Raw genomic sequence first — 16,223 nt, forward strand, 5'->3', positions numbered from 1 at the left:
TTTCAATCCATCCTTCAAAGTCAAGTCGTTTCCATTTTTTGTTATTTTTTATTTTTTTGGAGTCGTTTTTACTTTTTTGTTAAAAAAAATCTTTATTTCTCACTTTTTAGTGATTCGTAGCCAAAGTACATCTCACAACGATTCCATGAAGCCCAAACACGGCTTAATTACGCTGTTTTATAAGAGTTCCGTTGCCTACCTTCCGGCTTCAGCATCAGATCAGTTCGAAAGAATCATTAACTTAAAGCTCCTTCTTAGTCGCTTATCTAGGTATATTAATAATGATCGTTTATAGACGAGCGAGCATTACTTAGCTTTGACGAGTTCCATTGGTCATCTATGGTCTTCTTCATCAGGTCCAGTTTACCAAATGATACTTTCTGAATGTAAATGCTTATCTTAATGCTAAAAATGCCAAAATCGCTATATGTGTGCCTATAAAATTTGAGGTTTGCCCTCGATTTCACTAGGATCCCATCATCAGATCTTGACTTGGTGATAATGGGACCACCTCAGAAGAATACCCTTTCGAATAAAAAAAAATTTTTGAAAATCGGTTCACAATTGACTGAGTAATCGGCGAACATACATTAAAAAAATACAAACAATGGAACATAGAACCTCCTCCTTTTTTGAAGTCGGTTAAAAATAATTTCTTTGCTCACCCGCGACCTTAGATAGTTAAGATCATGCAAAATATGCGTGTTCATGCAGTTCCTCCACCTCCACACTGTAATAAACACACACAAACTACACTACACTGACGCGTTTCGAACACAACCAGGGCTCATCTTCAGAGCAACACAACCGTACACCATGCTATCAGATGGTTGACTCCGCAACACCTCCGCAAAGTAACGCCTGATTCAATAAATTATATTTTCTTCAATAGGCTAAACGCATTGCTCGAAAATAGGGATGACGACTGGGTTAAAAATATATCATTCTATTTAGTCCGACAGTTAGATTATGGAAAAATATGGGACACGTATTTTTTGGTTTATCAAATTATTAAAAATCGACAAAGGTATAGATCATCAAACTTCCGGAGTGGGGGCTTTTGACGTCACTATTAGGTAAAAATCGCACCATAATTGTGACTTAACTCGAAACTTCTAAGCACTGTATCCTCGTCATTTTTTGTTTGTCAAACAAAAGAAAAAATACGTGCACAATATTTTTTTCTCAAAAATGTCCGTAAAAGTTGACATTATTCTTTACATATCAGAAGGTGAAGTGCATAGTTTATGGTCAGTGAAAAATTAAAAAGTTAAAAAGATTGCAGGCGCTCTAGCTCGACAATAATGAATTAGCGCGCCTGCAATCAGTCACAAATTTTTTAAAAAGTTAAAAAGGCCATGGAAATGTTGGCACAAGTCGTATACAGCCAAATCTAATGGGCGGTATCAGATATTTTGTTGGAACTTCAGACTTTTTTTATTGGGTCTGAAACAGCTTGTGGTGTTTTCGACGGAAAAATACACCTGCAGTTTATTTTTAATGAAAAAAGGCGGGAAAGCATAAGAAAAATAATTGGAATAAAATTGAATGTTATGATATATTTTGAAAAAGTCTAGTTCATTGAATTGTCATCATTTTTGAGAAAAGCTTTATATTAGTCTCGGCTGGAATAGCAATTGCTGGCTTCGTATTATTAAATGGACTCGCAAGCTCGTCCGTTTAATACTCATACTCAGCCAGCAATTGGCTACTTCCAGGCCACGACAATAATCTACTATTAATTGTCTACTACGGACTAAACAGTTTATTTTAGTTGTCTAGCCTATTATAGAGATCGTGCGAGTAAAAATAGAGTGGTACTCTGTGGTGACTAAAATGGGTGGTCTAAAATTCTTTTGCATAAAATTGTTTCGTAACATATTTTTTGCATAACAACGTTTTGTCTAAAGATTGAATTGTCTAAAATTTTTTGGTCGATAAATTGTTTAGTATAATATTTGTATGGTATTACATTGTTTTGTCGATTGTAATATAGGTATAAAATTATTATTCCAAACAATGTTAAGTACCACTAATTTTATGTCTGGAAAGCAAATATTTATATGAATTTAACGGCTCTGAGGCGAAGTCGACTGAGCTCCGCTACGCGGAGCTGCTATTCCGCATACTTAAGGCGCTTCGCGCCTTGACAAAATACTAACCTAACCTGACCTGTAGTTGAGCAATCATGTTACCTGGGTTTTCTTTATTGCGGGGAGCTCTGCCCCCGAGACCCCCTTGCGGGGGGCTTCGCCCCCCCCGTCCCCTTTTACTGTTTCGCCTATCCAAGTATCAAATATTCTTTTTTTTTTCTAAACCTTCGTAGTATTTAAAAATATGTTTCTTACTTCACGCTGATAAATTTTGTGCCTAGTATAAAAGTGTGAGCAAAGAAAAAGGTGTAATAACAATAGAATCCTATCCTACTAATTATAATATTATAAATGTGAAAGTTTGTGAGTGAGTATGTTTGTTACTTCTTCACGCTGAAACGGCTAGACGGATTTGGATTACATTTGGCAAAAAGTTTGCCTATAACCTGAATTAAAACATAGGATACTTTTATCCCGATATTTCCACGGGATAGGGATAAAATCTTGAAATAATAACCGCTGGGTTAAGAGTCATGAAATTTGGTATGTACCTACCTAGGTTGCTGGACGTCTGGAATAACACATAGGCTTCTTTTTATCCCGATATATTGAAAAAAAATTCAAATGATTTATTCAGTAAATAGACCGCAATGGGCACTTTTACACGTTTATTGAATATTAGACTGAATAATAATTAGATCTAACAATTTTATGCATTTAGCATTTTAGTATAATAAAATTTTTAGACAAAACAATTATAGACCAAAAGTCTTTATACAAAAAATAAGTATGCCATACAATTATGATACCAAACAATTTCGACCAGGAGATTTAAGAAAAAAAAAATTTAGAGCTTGCGAAGGGCACCAGACTAAAATATCTATCTTTTAAAAAATAATAATATCTCACCTGTCCTGTCACATAGGTATTTAAATAAATAAGTTTTTGTTAAAAAGTCCCTTTGAATACAATCTTTATTTGCTGACTATACTTGCATTGTTAACCAAACTACATTACCGTATTAAATTTCAAGAGCAGTTCGTCATCGTCCTTCACTTGCATGAGTCACCTACACACGAAGCCGTTCATAAGCAAGGTCGCACGTCTACGACTGACGTTAGTCATGTTGGGTAAACATACGCAGTGGGTAAGTGTACGAAATCCCATAGGTTTCAGTTCAAAATGTAGAGAGAGCGACACACACACAGACACAGACACACACACACACACACACTAAACGTAAACTTGGACCTTGTTTGTTTGTTGTGGTCAAGCAAACATGCTTCTAGACCCAGAGTTGATTTTTGAAGTAGTTACAGTCGATTACACGACTTTACTAACTAAACTTTAAGGTTGTGTATACATATTATGTTTGTAACTTTAGGGGGTAAACATCTCTTTGTAGTCGACTGTACCTACTAACTTGTTATTGTTATGAACACATTCTGGTATGGAAACATACCTTACAATGTGTAAATTTCCGGCCTTGCAATGTGATTTAATTTTTTATTTTGTTGTTGACGATACAGTGGCGTAGCGTGGGGATCAGCCGCCTGGGGCGGAGGAAAATTTTGCCGCCCTCTTATTTAGGTTTCAAAAACTATAGTTTACTAGATGTTATTATTGTACCATCTAATTAAATTATAGAAAGGGGATTCCCTGATTTTTCGTCACAGTATAAGACGTGATGGAATATGTCGCGCTCAATAGTTATAGTAATAGTAGTGAGGCATAACTGTGATATATTTTATTATCTAGCTAGATATTATTCAGTACTAGCTTTTTCCCGCGGCTTCGCCCGCGTGGAATTCGATTATCGCGCGCTGTTCCCTCGGGAACTGTGCATTTTTCAGGGATAAAAAGTAGCCTAAGTCGCTCTCGGGCCCATAAACTATCTCTATGCCAAAAATCACGTCGATCCGTCACACCGTTTCAACGTGAAAGGCGGACAAACACACACACACACACACACACACACACACACACACACACACACACACACACACACACACACATATATATTTATATATTAAATATGCTCACTTACCAGTCCTGATGGCTAGCACTATGAGCAGAAAAAAATACTCCATGATAGATAGAGATGAAAAAATACTTCAGAAAAATGTTCGCGACTTTTGTAACAAAAAAATATTTATGTCTTTTTCATTGGAAGAGCAGCTGTCGAATGACATAATTTGTCTTACGCCTCTTATAAATAGCAATTGTTTACCCTGATAATAACTACGCAGGAGTTAATTTATTGCAGCAAGGTAGTGTTCGCATAATACTTTTGATACCGAGTAAGTATCGATACTTTTGACAGCGAGACTCGATACTGAGTACTCGATATAATAGTTTGTGAGATCTAATTTCCAACTTTTTGACACATGTCAACGCCCATAGAACGTAATCGCGCACGAGCAATTGAAATTATAAATAAAATTGGGTCCGTAACAATATTAGGGCTTGTTAAGTATTTAAAAACAAATATTTCGCTTTCCTAAACACAGCTTACGAGTATGTTACATTTTTTTAAAGCATAGTTATTGAATATTTTATCATAATAATTTATCACGTAAACCGTTACCTATTATGTCTTAATTTTTTTTAAAGCAGTCTTGTGACTGTGTCTGTCGTTTCGATTCATATGACATTTTTGTAAGTTGATAAAAATTGATTATAATCCATTTTATCTAATATTATAAATGTGAAAGTTTGTGAGTGAGTGAGTGAGTATGTTTGTTACTTTTTCACGCTGAAATTTGGCAAAAAAATAGTTTATAACCTGGATTAAAATAGAGGATACTTTTTATCCCGATATTCCCACGGGATAGGGATACAATCTTGAAATAACAACCGCTGGGCTTACAGTCATGAAATTTGGTATGTAGGTTGCTGAACGTCTGGAATAACACAGGCTTCTTTTTATTCCGATATTCCCACGGGATAGGGATAAAATCTCGAACTAATAGCCGCTGGGCTTAAAGTGATGAAATTTTGTATGTAGATAGCTGGACATCTGGAATAACTCATAAGCTACTTTTTATCCCGATATTCCCACGGGATAGGGATAAAATCTCGAAATAACAACCGCTGGGCTTAGTGTCGTGAAATTTGGTTGTTATAATTATAACATCAATGAAAACCACGATGTAATTGTAGGGAATTCCCACGAGTTTTTTTTATTTATTTAATCAAACGGCACAAACTAATACATAAAATTTTAATAAAATCCCGGAATTTCAATTCAACTGCTGAAGGCCTACTCCGAAACTCGATACTCGAAGTTCGTATCGTACCGTCCCTCTCGCTCTCTTATTAAATAGTATAAGTGTCAGAGGGACCGCACGACATGAACTTCGAGTTTCGGGTTTCGTAGTAGCCTGCTGTATCTAATGATTTATGCGTGCGAAGCCGCGGGTAAACGCTAGTTATTATATATTACTACTAGCTTTCCACCCGCGACTTCGTCCGCGTTCAATGAATTTTTCGCGTGAAACACAATAATAATAATAATTCCAGCATAAAAGTAGCGTATGTCCTTTTTACCAAAATCAGCCAAGCGTTTTGCGAGGAATGTGTGTATCATGAACCAATAAAAATACTTCTTAACCCCCGACGCAAAAAGAGGGGTGTTATATCTAAAATTAACCGCTATGTGTGTCTGTGTGTGTGTGTGTCTGTAGCTCTTAAGCGGGTGGACCGATTTGAATGCGGTTTTTTTTATTTGATAGCAGGTTTTCTAGAGATTGTACTTAGATATTTCTATCACAATCGGTTGAGTCGTTTTTGACAAATTGAACTTTGAAGTGACAAAGTCGGGGGTTTTCCAACTTTCTGTTGGTTAGTTTAGGTTGTTTATCTATCCTCGCTCAGCTCATCTCTAGTGGAAACAGCTCTGTGGAGCGAGGCTAGGTAAATAAAGCGTTTTTATAGGTTCATGACAAACGAATTCGTCGCAACGCATCCTCACACATCTTTGGTGGAAATGCAGCCTTACCCGTGAAAACAAACGGACAATAGACTTTTTTTTTTTTAAATAATCTTGCCTCCGACTCTCACTAAGCATATCTGCCATAGATCAAGTCTCTTTTTAAAACAGTCATTAAAATTATTAAATACCAACACAAATAGTAGGTATTATTAATATTGCTAAAAGTGGCTCCGAAGCGGTAACGTTTTGTGTGCTCTGCCTACCCCATTTGGGAATACTGGCGTGATATTTGTGTGTGTGTATGTGTGTGTGTGATGTGTTATAAAATACCTTTGTCTACACCCATATAGTAAATCCTTAATTATGCGTTCAAAAACCATAGGTAATGACCAGCATTACGACATCGACGATGCAGCAGCAGGTCGCCGCGCGCGCAGCGGGCGCAGCTCGTGGGGCAGACATACCTACCTAGTTCTCGTTAATGCAGTTCATTCTCAATGGTTCTTGAACACATGATAGAGGATTTAATATATGGATATAGATAAAATATTGTATGCAACTGTACGTAATTAGGCCTTAAAACACTCATGTGACCCTATTATGAAACTCGGCTAGTACTCGTGTTTTAAGGACCCCTATTACGATACAGTTGCATAAAACACTATTTCACTTCTCATGCTCTTAAAATGTTATTTCAGTCTCTGCATATCGGGACTAAAGCTCCTTATTAATCTCTAGGGATTAAAGTTTTTTTTTTTTTTAATTTTCTCTGGAAACCCCTAAATGAAATGAAATGAAATGAAATGAAACTTTAATGCCTAACATTAATACTTATCAAGTTACATTTTTATACATTTACACATTTCTATTGATAATGTTTACAAATATTCATGTTTATAGTCATGTTGGCACTGGGTACCAAACTCAGCATAATGCTGATCACATGACGCGACCAGCGCTGATTTTCAGTTTGGCCCCTACACGAGGGGTAATTTTGGTTGAAGTTAGTGGTTTGCGTTGTGCTAAACAGCCAGTTACGGTGTTTGTGAATGGAGGATTATCGCTATTTTTATTGATTGGGTATTATGGGTATGAGACAATTTTTATGGCGTGGAAATAACTTCAAAATGACAACTCTGCAAATAGATTTAAAAAAAATTGTTTTCGTGAAACACAATTAATGATTACGAAAATTAACATATTTAATTATATTAAGGATGTATACATTTTATTATGCATACATATATATAGTCCGATTAGTTTTAAATAGTTTTCCAGTTTGAATCTGTTGGCTGAATGTGCAAGCATTTGTTGTGAAAAGTCAATGTAATAAGCTATAAAGTGGATTGTCCAATTTAAATATATATTTGTCCTATTTAGCGTCTTCTGACGGTATATATATAAGTATATATGTATACCGTCAGAAGACGCTGTACAAAATAATTTAGGCACAGTGTAATATATAAAGTTAAAACTCGCAGACGCCCTAACTTTTTATTATGATTATATTTTATTTTGTTGATTCATAACCACTAATTAGGTACTGACTTAGAAAGTTCTGCTTGAGTATTGCATTCATTGCAAAGATACACCAGATATGATTTTATCGTGGACAGTCTTTAGTATATTGGGGGAATTTCAATATTTATGACACCGATTGACGTTGTTTTGTTTACATTTCGTTAAATAACGATCCAAACCAAGATAGTGATATTGATATATGACGTTTGGAACTTGTGTTTAAAAGTAGGCTAAGAGATACTTTCACGATGCAAATTTGAAACCACCTCTGCATCCCTTTGCGCGATGCTTACTTTGTTGAATTTCACATGCCTTATCCGGTAGATTCTAGTGAAACTCAATGCAATTTATGTAATCGTTTTGTGCCTGAAATCAAGTGAAATAAATTAATTTGAATTTGAAAAACATAACTTCTTCGGGCAGTCTGGTAAAAACTGGAGTCCTCGAGTTTTCTTTTAGGGATGGGCTCACTAGAAGGGAAATAATGAGCTCAATGGCGGCTAGAAAAATACGGTTTTGGTAAAAAAAAATGTATTTCGAAATAATTAAAAATAATTGGGTATACTTTAAACTGAAGGGACTCATTAGAATTTTCAGAACAACTAGCCTATTTTACTTTCATTATGAAATGTACAAACTCATTCTAGCCATAACGACTTTCATAGCCATACATATCGCTCAATGTACATCCAGAAATCCAGCAACCAGCATCTGGAGCAGCTATACCATCGGTGATAGTGCAACTGGAAATTGAGCATCCATTGCCTGAAATACGTGTATTAGTAGTTGTTGAAGTCGTTACATAGATGCCGTCGTATTCGCTGTTTGTACAGGTAGTGCTGAAGATCTGGCTGTCACGGATGTTGCAGTCGGTCAACGTCGATGTGACACACTGGGAGTTCGCGAACTGAGAGTTCGTGTTTGTACACGTGCCATCAGAAGATACTGTTGACAGAATAGAAAACGTGAGAAAATAATGTGTGTTAAAATTAATCTGAAATACGGCAGATATTAGTAGATTACTGTCGTGGCCTGGAAGTAGGCAATTGCTGGCTACTCAGCCATACTCATGTGTATACGACTTGTGCCAACATTTCCATGGCCTTTTTAATTAAAAAAATGTGACTGATTGCAGGCGCGCTAATTCATTATTGTCGAGCTAGCGCGCCTGCAATCTTTTTAACTTTTTAATTTTTCGCTGACCATAAACTATGCACTTCACCTTCTGATATGTAAAGAATAATGACAACTTTTACGGACATTTTTGAGAAAAATAGATTACAAATGTTTTTTCTCAAACATGACATGAAATATTGACGTTGTGTTACAAATAATAGGCCGAGAAGTATCGCGCTGCAGGCGCTGCGGCTCGCCTGCCTGCGCGCGGTCACTCTAGCGGCCTGCAAAGAGATTTCATACAACTTTGCAGGCCGCTGGCCGGCAATGCGACCGTCTTTTGTTTCAACGCGCGCGCGCGACACGGCGCACGCCCACACCCAGCACCACCGCTCGCAGCCGCCCTGGCAATACGCAACAGGGCGACCAGACTAGCGTCCCGCCAACTTGATTTTTTGTTTTTTTTTATTTTATTTCACGTCATGTTTGAGAAAAGCACTATACAAGCCTCGGCCGGAACGTGGGGTTGCCGGCCTCGCATCTCTATCCGGTGTCTATATCTGCTTGGCCGGCAACCCCCTACTTCCCGGCCTCTACAGTAATGTACTATTATTACACAGCACAAAACAGTTGTGATGGGGAGATGGTTGGGTTACTTCAATAAATCACCCAAGTACACTTAAACTACTTAGTTTGCTAGTGTCGTTCGGAGCTCGAAACAAAAGGTCGGTTTTCTTTTTCTTTCCCACTTGAATCTTCAGGAAAACGAAGAAAACCGACGAGTCCCGAGCGACATTAACATTCTGGCTGTACCTACTGTAAAGTTGTTGTGATCACATCCCTGTTTTTATTATTATTATACTTTATTTTGCTGATGCGACATTGCTGAAAGCACTTTGCCAATGTCACGTCAAGTTGCGAGGGAAAATCTTAATAATTAGACTATCTCATTTGTATAGTAAATAAATAAATATCTTAGGACACTTAACACTTATTGACCTAGTTCCATACTAGTAAGAGACAAATTATTTCCTAAACGGATATTTTTTCCACGCACAAGGATACAGTACCACTACCATGAGTTTACATAGCGACGGCGTAAATTTATTTGTATATGGAGAATTGTACAGCGCCTCTACAAAATAATTTACGCCGTCGCTATCGAGTACGGTCATGGTGGTACAAATATCTGTCACTTCACTAAAACATTCACGTGGTTTTTCACAAGCATTTATTAAACCACCTAGTATAATTTTATATGTTAGTTTCAAATTAAGATTGGTTTTTTGGAATCTTATTGTATTTTTATTTCAATTCCAAATTTTTACTTTTACGGCCATCGCGTACAGTTCCAATGGAATACCGAAAGTTTCTCGATGAGGGCTACGGTATAGATGTCGCTAGCGTCACTGCTTAAGTGGCTAAATAAGAAACAAACAAGCTGAGATATGTGGTGCATAGGGGAAATTCGTGTCTGTACCGTTGTCCACCAGTGGTGTAGCGGTATAGCACGCGGCACGGAATGCCGAGGACCTGGGTTCGATTCCCAGTGCTGGTCTTATTTTTCTGGTTTTTCTGTACATCTATATTTCAGTTTGTATTTTCAATTTAGTTTCAAATCTTGGAATTTAATTATCATTCATTTTCAGTGATCAGATTGACTTCAAATTTGGTATATACAGGATATAATCGTTAAGGGAAGCCACGCGATTTTCCTGTAAATATAACAGATATTAGGAAAATTTAAACTGATGAACAATAGTAATACTAAAAACACAGGGATGTGATGACAACAGCTTTACAGTAGGTACAGCCAGAGTGTTAATGTCGCTCGGGACTCGACGGTTTTCTCATTTTCCTGATAATTCAAGTGAGAAAGAGAATGAAAAGCGACCTTTTGTTTAAGAGCTCCGAACGACATTAGCAAACTAAGTAGTTTAAGGGCCTGATTCACCACCTTGTCGACTAACTTTAAGTGGCGGATATCAGTGATGCCATCTCGTTTGTTTTGTCCGAATAAACAAAGATAGCATTACTTCATTCTGACACTTAAAGTTAGTCGACAGTGGTGAAACAGGCCCTAAGTGTTACGTGGGTGATCTATTGAAGTAACCAAACCCTCTCCCCATCACTATTGTATTGTGATGTGTAATAGAAACATTTGTATTGTATTTAGTATATCTGCCGTAGTTCAGATTAATTTAAAACCATATTTTTTTCTCACATGTTTTTTATTCTGTCAACAGTATCTTCTAATAGCACGTGCCAAACTCCAGGTGCGTTAGATCGACGGCGACCAACTACTACATCGATAACAGCCAGATCGACACCACTACCTGTACAGGGAGCCAATACAACATCGCCCGTGTAATAATTTCAACAACGACTAACTGCAACATCGATAACAGCCAGAGGCCTTGTCTAACGCGCGGGCTCTTGCCATTAGAGATGGGTAAATGCGGATCCGGAATCCGCACTGGGCCCGCGTGGGAACTATGGCCCAAGCCCTCTTGTTCTGAGAGGAGGCCTGTGCCCAGCAGTGGGACGTATATAGGCTGGGATGATGATGATGATGGTGATGAAATCCGGATCTGAAGATTCAAAAGAGTCAGATCCTCAAGCGGATCCGAATCCCTTATTGACTCTTTTCAAATCTTATCGACTCCGGGGAGTTACTAACTCCGACCAACCTATTGGATCAAGCGACTCGCGATCGGGATTCAGCACTCACTTCGCTTTCATTCAATCACGTCGGATCGGATCGGATATGTGCCGTCCCGCTCACGCTAATAGCATTTATTATGATAGGAAGAGGGATAGCATGATACCAATTTCAGAGCCGCTCCCCGGAGCTAGTTCGCCAGTAGTAAGCATATCCGATCCGAAAGGAGTGACTCACCGGAGTCATTAGGACGAATCGTTACTTCAGTACCTCAGTAGTCAGTACCGAACCGAGCCGGATCCGCCATAGACAGACAAACTAATAATCGCTCGGAAGAACCGGAGTCAATAAGCGGATTCGGTACCGATACCGGAGCTGGATTTAGTGAATCAGATCCCTTGAGTCGAGATTACCCATGTCTACTTGCCATCGCTTGCACCATCTCTTTCTGTCACCATCTTACACCGTTAGACAGAAAGAAAGGGAATGCGGTAACAGGCGTCCTCGCGTTAGTCAATACGGATTCTCGTCTACATACACCACTACTTGTACAAACAGCCAATACAAGCGTCCAATACAACTTCCACAACTACTGGTACACGTATTTCGGGCCCTGGATGCTCTGTTTCCATTTGCACTATCGCCAGGGGTGTAGCTGCTCCAGCTGCTGCTTGCAGGATTTCTGGATGTACATTGAATGCTATGTAAGGCCACGAAAGTCGTCTGAGTTTAGCCAATAGGCTAGTGTCCTAAAAAATGTAATGAGTCCCATCAGTTAGAATATCAAAAAATATTGGACTTGTATTGTTTATCAATTATCAAACAAACAAAACAGTATGAAGATACAGCCAGTTATAGTTCCGCGTGACGTCACACCGTGCTAGTGTCTCACCCCTTCCCGGCCCCCGCTTCCGAACTTTGACGTGCTTCATCCTTGTCATTTTTTGTTTGCATGATTAAAGAAAAAATATATGTGCAATATTTTCTAATGATCTAATTGACGGACTAAAAAGAATAATGTATTTTTACCCAACTATCACTGTACTTATTTTTAATTATTTTGAAATACAGAAATTGTAACCACCGTATTTTGCTTTCCGCCATTGAGCTCATTATTGCCCCTCTAGTGTGTCCATCCCTAAAAGTAAACTGGAGGACTCAAGTTTTTCCACGAAACCAAAGCACCGGGCAATTAAAAGAAAGACGGTCAATTGCGAGTCGGACTCGCGCACCGAGGATTCCGTACTGTATGTAAACAGATCGTTGATGGAGTCTCGATGATTTTTATCCGATTATTTTTTTCCTCTCAAATATAAAATATTTAACACAATGGAAAAAGAATAATAAATAAATGAGAACAAAAAAAAATTACTATTCTAGGATTCAAACTCGGGGTGTCGCGTCGCGCCCCGTAGTCCACGCGTGTACCACAAAGATCTATGCAGAGACAGTCGAAATAAACCATCGCTTTCGAATGAGATACGTTTGTAATAAAAAAAACCAATTGTGATGTACCTAGCAAGAAATTAGTGATTTTCGGATTTTTTTCCTTTACTTGTGCTGTAAGACCTTCCTTCTTGCCAAATTTCTTGATCTTTTGATTGCTTTAATGTAGAAACTTTATTTTTTTAAAGCTTCAAGGGGCCGCAAGCATTTAAGTATTAGGTGTTAATTTCAACTTGATAGTTGATACCTCCACGCGTTCCCAAGAAAAAGGTCTTGACAGATAGACGGACAGACACACGGACAACAAAGTGATCCTAAAAATTAAAACCAAATCCAGAATTCAATAAAACGCATGCAAAATGTATTTCGCTTTAAATTCAATTTTCCTGACGATGCTACAAATTTAACGATACAGTTACATTGGCGCTGTAGTCGAACTGTTTACTTTGACATGGTACGTGGAAAAAGAGTTCCAAACATTGCCACTGGCACGTTAAGTTTGTGGTACTTATGTAAGAATGTGTGGACTGAATAATTCATTGATTTATATGTTAGTATAAATCAATATCAGTATCAGAATATTAAAGGTTATAGTAGATAGAAAACGAGAGAAAAATGTAATGGAGATTATAAGAGGTTATTTAGTAAATTAAATGTTCTGGCGGTACATGAGAAAGTAAAATATTTATTAGCAATCGATCAGTATCAAGCAACGGAGCATAAAATACTCAGGACGTATACATGTAACCTGAGAGCCACGTCACGTCATAGGTATGTTGAACCTAAAGCTAACAATTATTACGGTAAGAGAACGAGAATATACATCACTCCACGATTATTTAATAATTTCCTCTGGAAAATGATTGTAATAGTCTTAAAGTTTTTAAGAATAACTAAAAAAGTTTTTGCTAGAGCATAACATTAAGTAGTTAAGTTTAATTAAGTAGGTACAATTGTCCTAAGTGAGCGCAGTATTCGCCTATAAACGTCAATAGTTTGGCGAAATTAGTTTTTTAAATAAAATTATGTACCTTTTTTTTGAGAATAAATTTAAAAAAAATAATAATAATTATGACAAATTGGACAGTGCTGATTATATTTTTAGTTCGAAAGAAATCAAGTTTTTACGTTCTACTACAAGCGGAACCCATTAATATAAGATCACTCGTAAGTCTGTCTGTCTGTCCGTCTGTCGCAGCAAATTTGTTCCCAAACTACAATACACTACAATGACTCTTTATTGTACGCAACAAATAGTAAGCGATACAGAAAACCGGTACACAGAGAGAAAATTACAAGGTAAGCAATAGGCGGCCATATCGCTTAAGAGCGATCAGTTCCAGACAATTTTTTCGCTCACCATAGGCGTTAAACAGGATGGGCGATAAAATGCATCCCTGGCGTACTCCTTGTTGAAATTGAAAGGGTTTTGAGGTTGTTTTATCGACTTTTACGCCTCCTTGGCTTGAGCCATAAAGCGTGCTAAGTAGGAGCGATGTGACGATTTGGAAACCCAAGTTCCTGCAGGACTTTCTAAGCACCCCCAGTTGACACAGTCAAAAGCCTTGCTGTAATCGACGAAACACATTGCCACTGGCGTATAAAACTTGTATGCCTTCTCAACGAGCTGCTTGACATTGAAAACCTTTTTCTGGTTTTTCTGTGCATCCATGTCTCAGTATAAGCCGTGGTGGCCTAGTGGTTTGACCTATCGCCTCTCAAGCAGAGGGTCGTGGGTTCAAACCCCGGCTCGCACCTCTGAGTTTTTCGAAATTCATGTGCGGAATTACATTTGAAATTTACCACGAGCTTTGCGGTGAAGGAAAACATCGTGAGGAAACCTGCACAAACCTGCGAAGCAATTCAATGGTGCGTGGGAACTTATGGCCCAAGCCCTCTTGTTCTGAGAGGAGGCCTCTGCCCTGCAGTGGGACGTATATAGGCTGGAATGATGATGATGATGTCTCAGTTTGTATTTTCGATTGAGAATCTGCTCCCGAGTGCCCTTGCTCTTCCAGAAACCTGCTTGCTCCTATGACTCCTATTGGTCAATCCAGGTAGTAGCACCGGATGCGACTGTTGACTTACGACGCGCATAATCTTCTCCAGTCTTGAAGCCTATGCGTAAATAGCACTATCTGTCATCTTGTAATAGTTAGCTTTATGCTAGTTTATTTATATGTTGCTGTTTATCCCACTGCCTATACATATATGCGAGTATGATGTCTTTTTGTTGCGTTTTAATATCCTAATCTTCTACTGAAAATTTACCACCTGCTGTAATCTAATCCTTACTTCTTTCTTTTGAAAAAGGTTGTCTGAAAGAGATCGCTCAAAAACGATAAAGCCCGGTTTAGACCTGCAAGAAAAATCGTGCAAGTTGTATTACATTCACTACAAACTCGTTGGCTTTACGGCTACGCAATGTAATGCAACTTGCACGATTTTACATGCAGGTCTAAACCGGGCTTTAGGCCGCCTTTTGCTTACCTTGTATTTTCCTCTTTGTGTCCTGTTTTCTATATCGCTTACTATTTTTGGTGTACAATAAAGAGTCGCTGTATTGGACCTACTGTTGTTTTGGAACAAATTTGATGCAACAGACGGACAGACAGACAGACTTACGAGTGATCTTATATTAATGGGTTCCTTTTCTAGTAGGTACAACGCAAAACTTGATTGCTTTCGAACTAAAAATACTGTCCAATTTATTATAATTATTATACTAGGTACCATATAAATCAATGCATTCTACAGTCCACACAGCCTTACCTACCACAAATTTAACGTGCCGGTGACAAAATTTGGAACTTTATTTCCACTTACCATCTCAAAGTAAATAGTGCGACTACAGCGCCAATGTAACTGTATCGTTAAATTTGTAACATCGGTAGGGAAATTGAATTTAAAACTAAATACATTTTGCATAAGTTTGATTAAATACTGGATTTGGTTTTGTGTAATGTTGGAAAAACTCGAGTCCTCGAGTATACTTTTAGGGATGGGCTCACTAGAGGGGTAATAATAATGAGCTCAATGGCGGAAAGCAAAATCAAGAAAGAAAGATGGAAAAAATACATTTATTCACAACACAACAATAGACAACACTACACAAGACACAACAATATTATTAAGTAGGGATGGTAATCGATGGCGAAATAATCGATTAATTGATAATCGATTATTTTAACTGTGTCGATTTCAATTAATCGATTAAGGGCGCTCATGGTATCGATTAGTCGATTAATCGAATCGATATCGAACATTCCTACGGTGTTGCCAGATGCCTTTTATAAGGAGGTACGGCACACTAGGTGCGAATTCAAACTTTTTACAGTTTAAATGTGTTTAAACTGAAATAAAATGGGTGCCACTATTTCCCGGCCGTAAAATACCGACATGGAAATACCAACCCGATATTTCGTGTACTCGCCCATTAAAACTGGTGTCA

The 16,223-nt window shown here is 37.9% G+C and overlaps 1 protein-coding gene across 5 annotated transcripts in view; it reads right to left on the reverse strand.

Annotated features, from left to right (window-relative positions):
* Positions 1-16,223, reverse strand: part of LOC141438242 (uncharacterized) — a 32,980-nt gene that overhangs the window by 7,076 nt on the left and 9,681 nt on the right. Inside the window, exon 1 of one of the 5 annotated variants that reach the window (XM_074102034.1) lies at positions 4,141-4,356. The exons of 2 other annotated variants lie outside the window; for them this stretch is intronic. In XM_074102034.1, the coding sequence (XP_073958135.1) occupies positions 4,141-4,183 (43 nt within the window). In that variant the 5' untranslated portion in view covers positions 4,184-4,356. Of the gene's footprint in view, positions 1-4,140; positions 4,357-8,062; positions 8,494-16,223 lie in introns of those variants that run through there. 2 more of the 5 variants (XM_074102036.1, XM_074102039.1) reach the window with 2 other exon arrangements.

This window comes from Choristoneura fumiferana, chromosome 18, assembly GCF_025370935.1.
Source record: "Choristoneura fumiferana chromosome 18, NRCan_CFum_1, whole genome shotgun sequence".
In the NCBI taxonomy this organism is placed as follows: Eukaryota; Metazoa; Arthropoda; class Insecta; order Lepidoptera; family Tortricidae; genus Choristoneura; species Choristoneura fumiferana.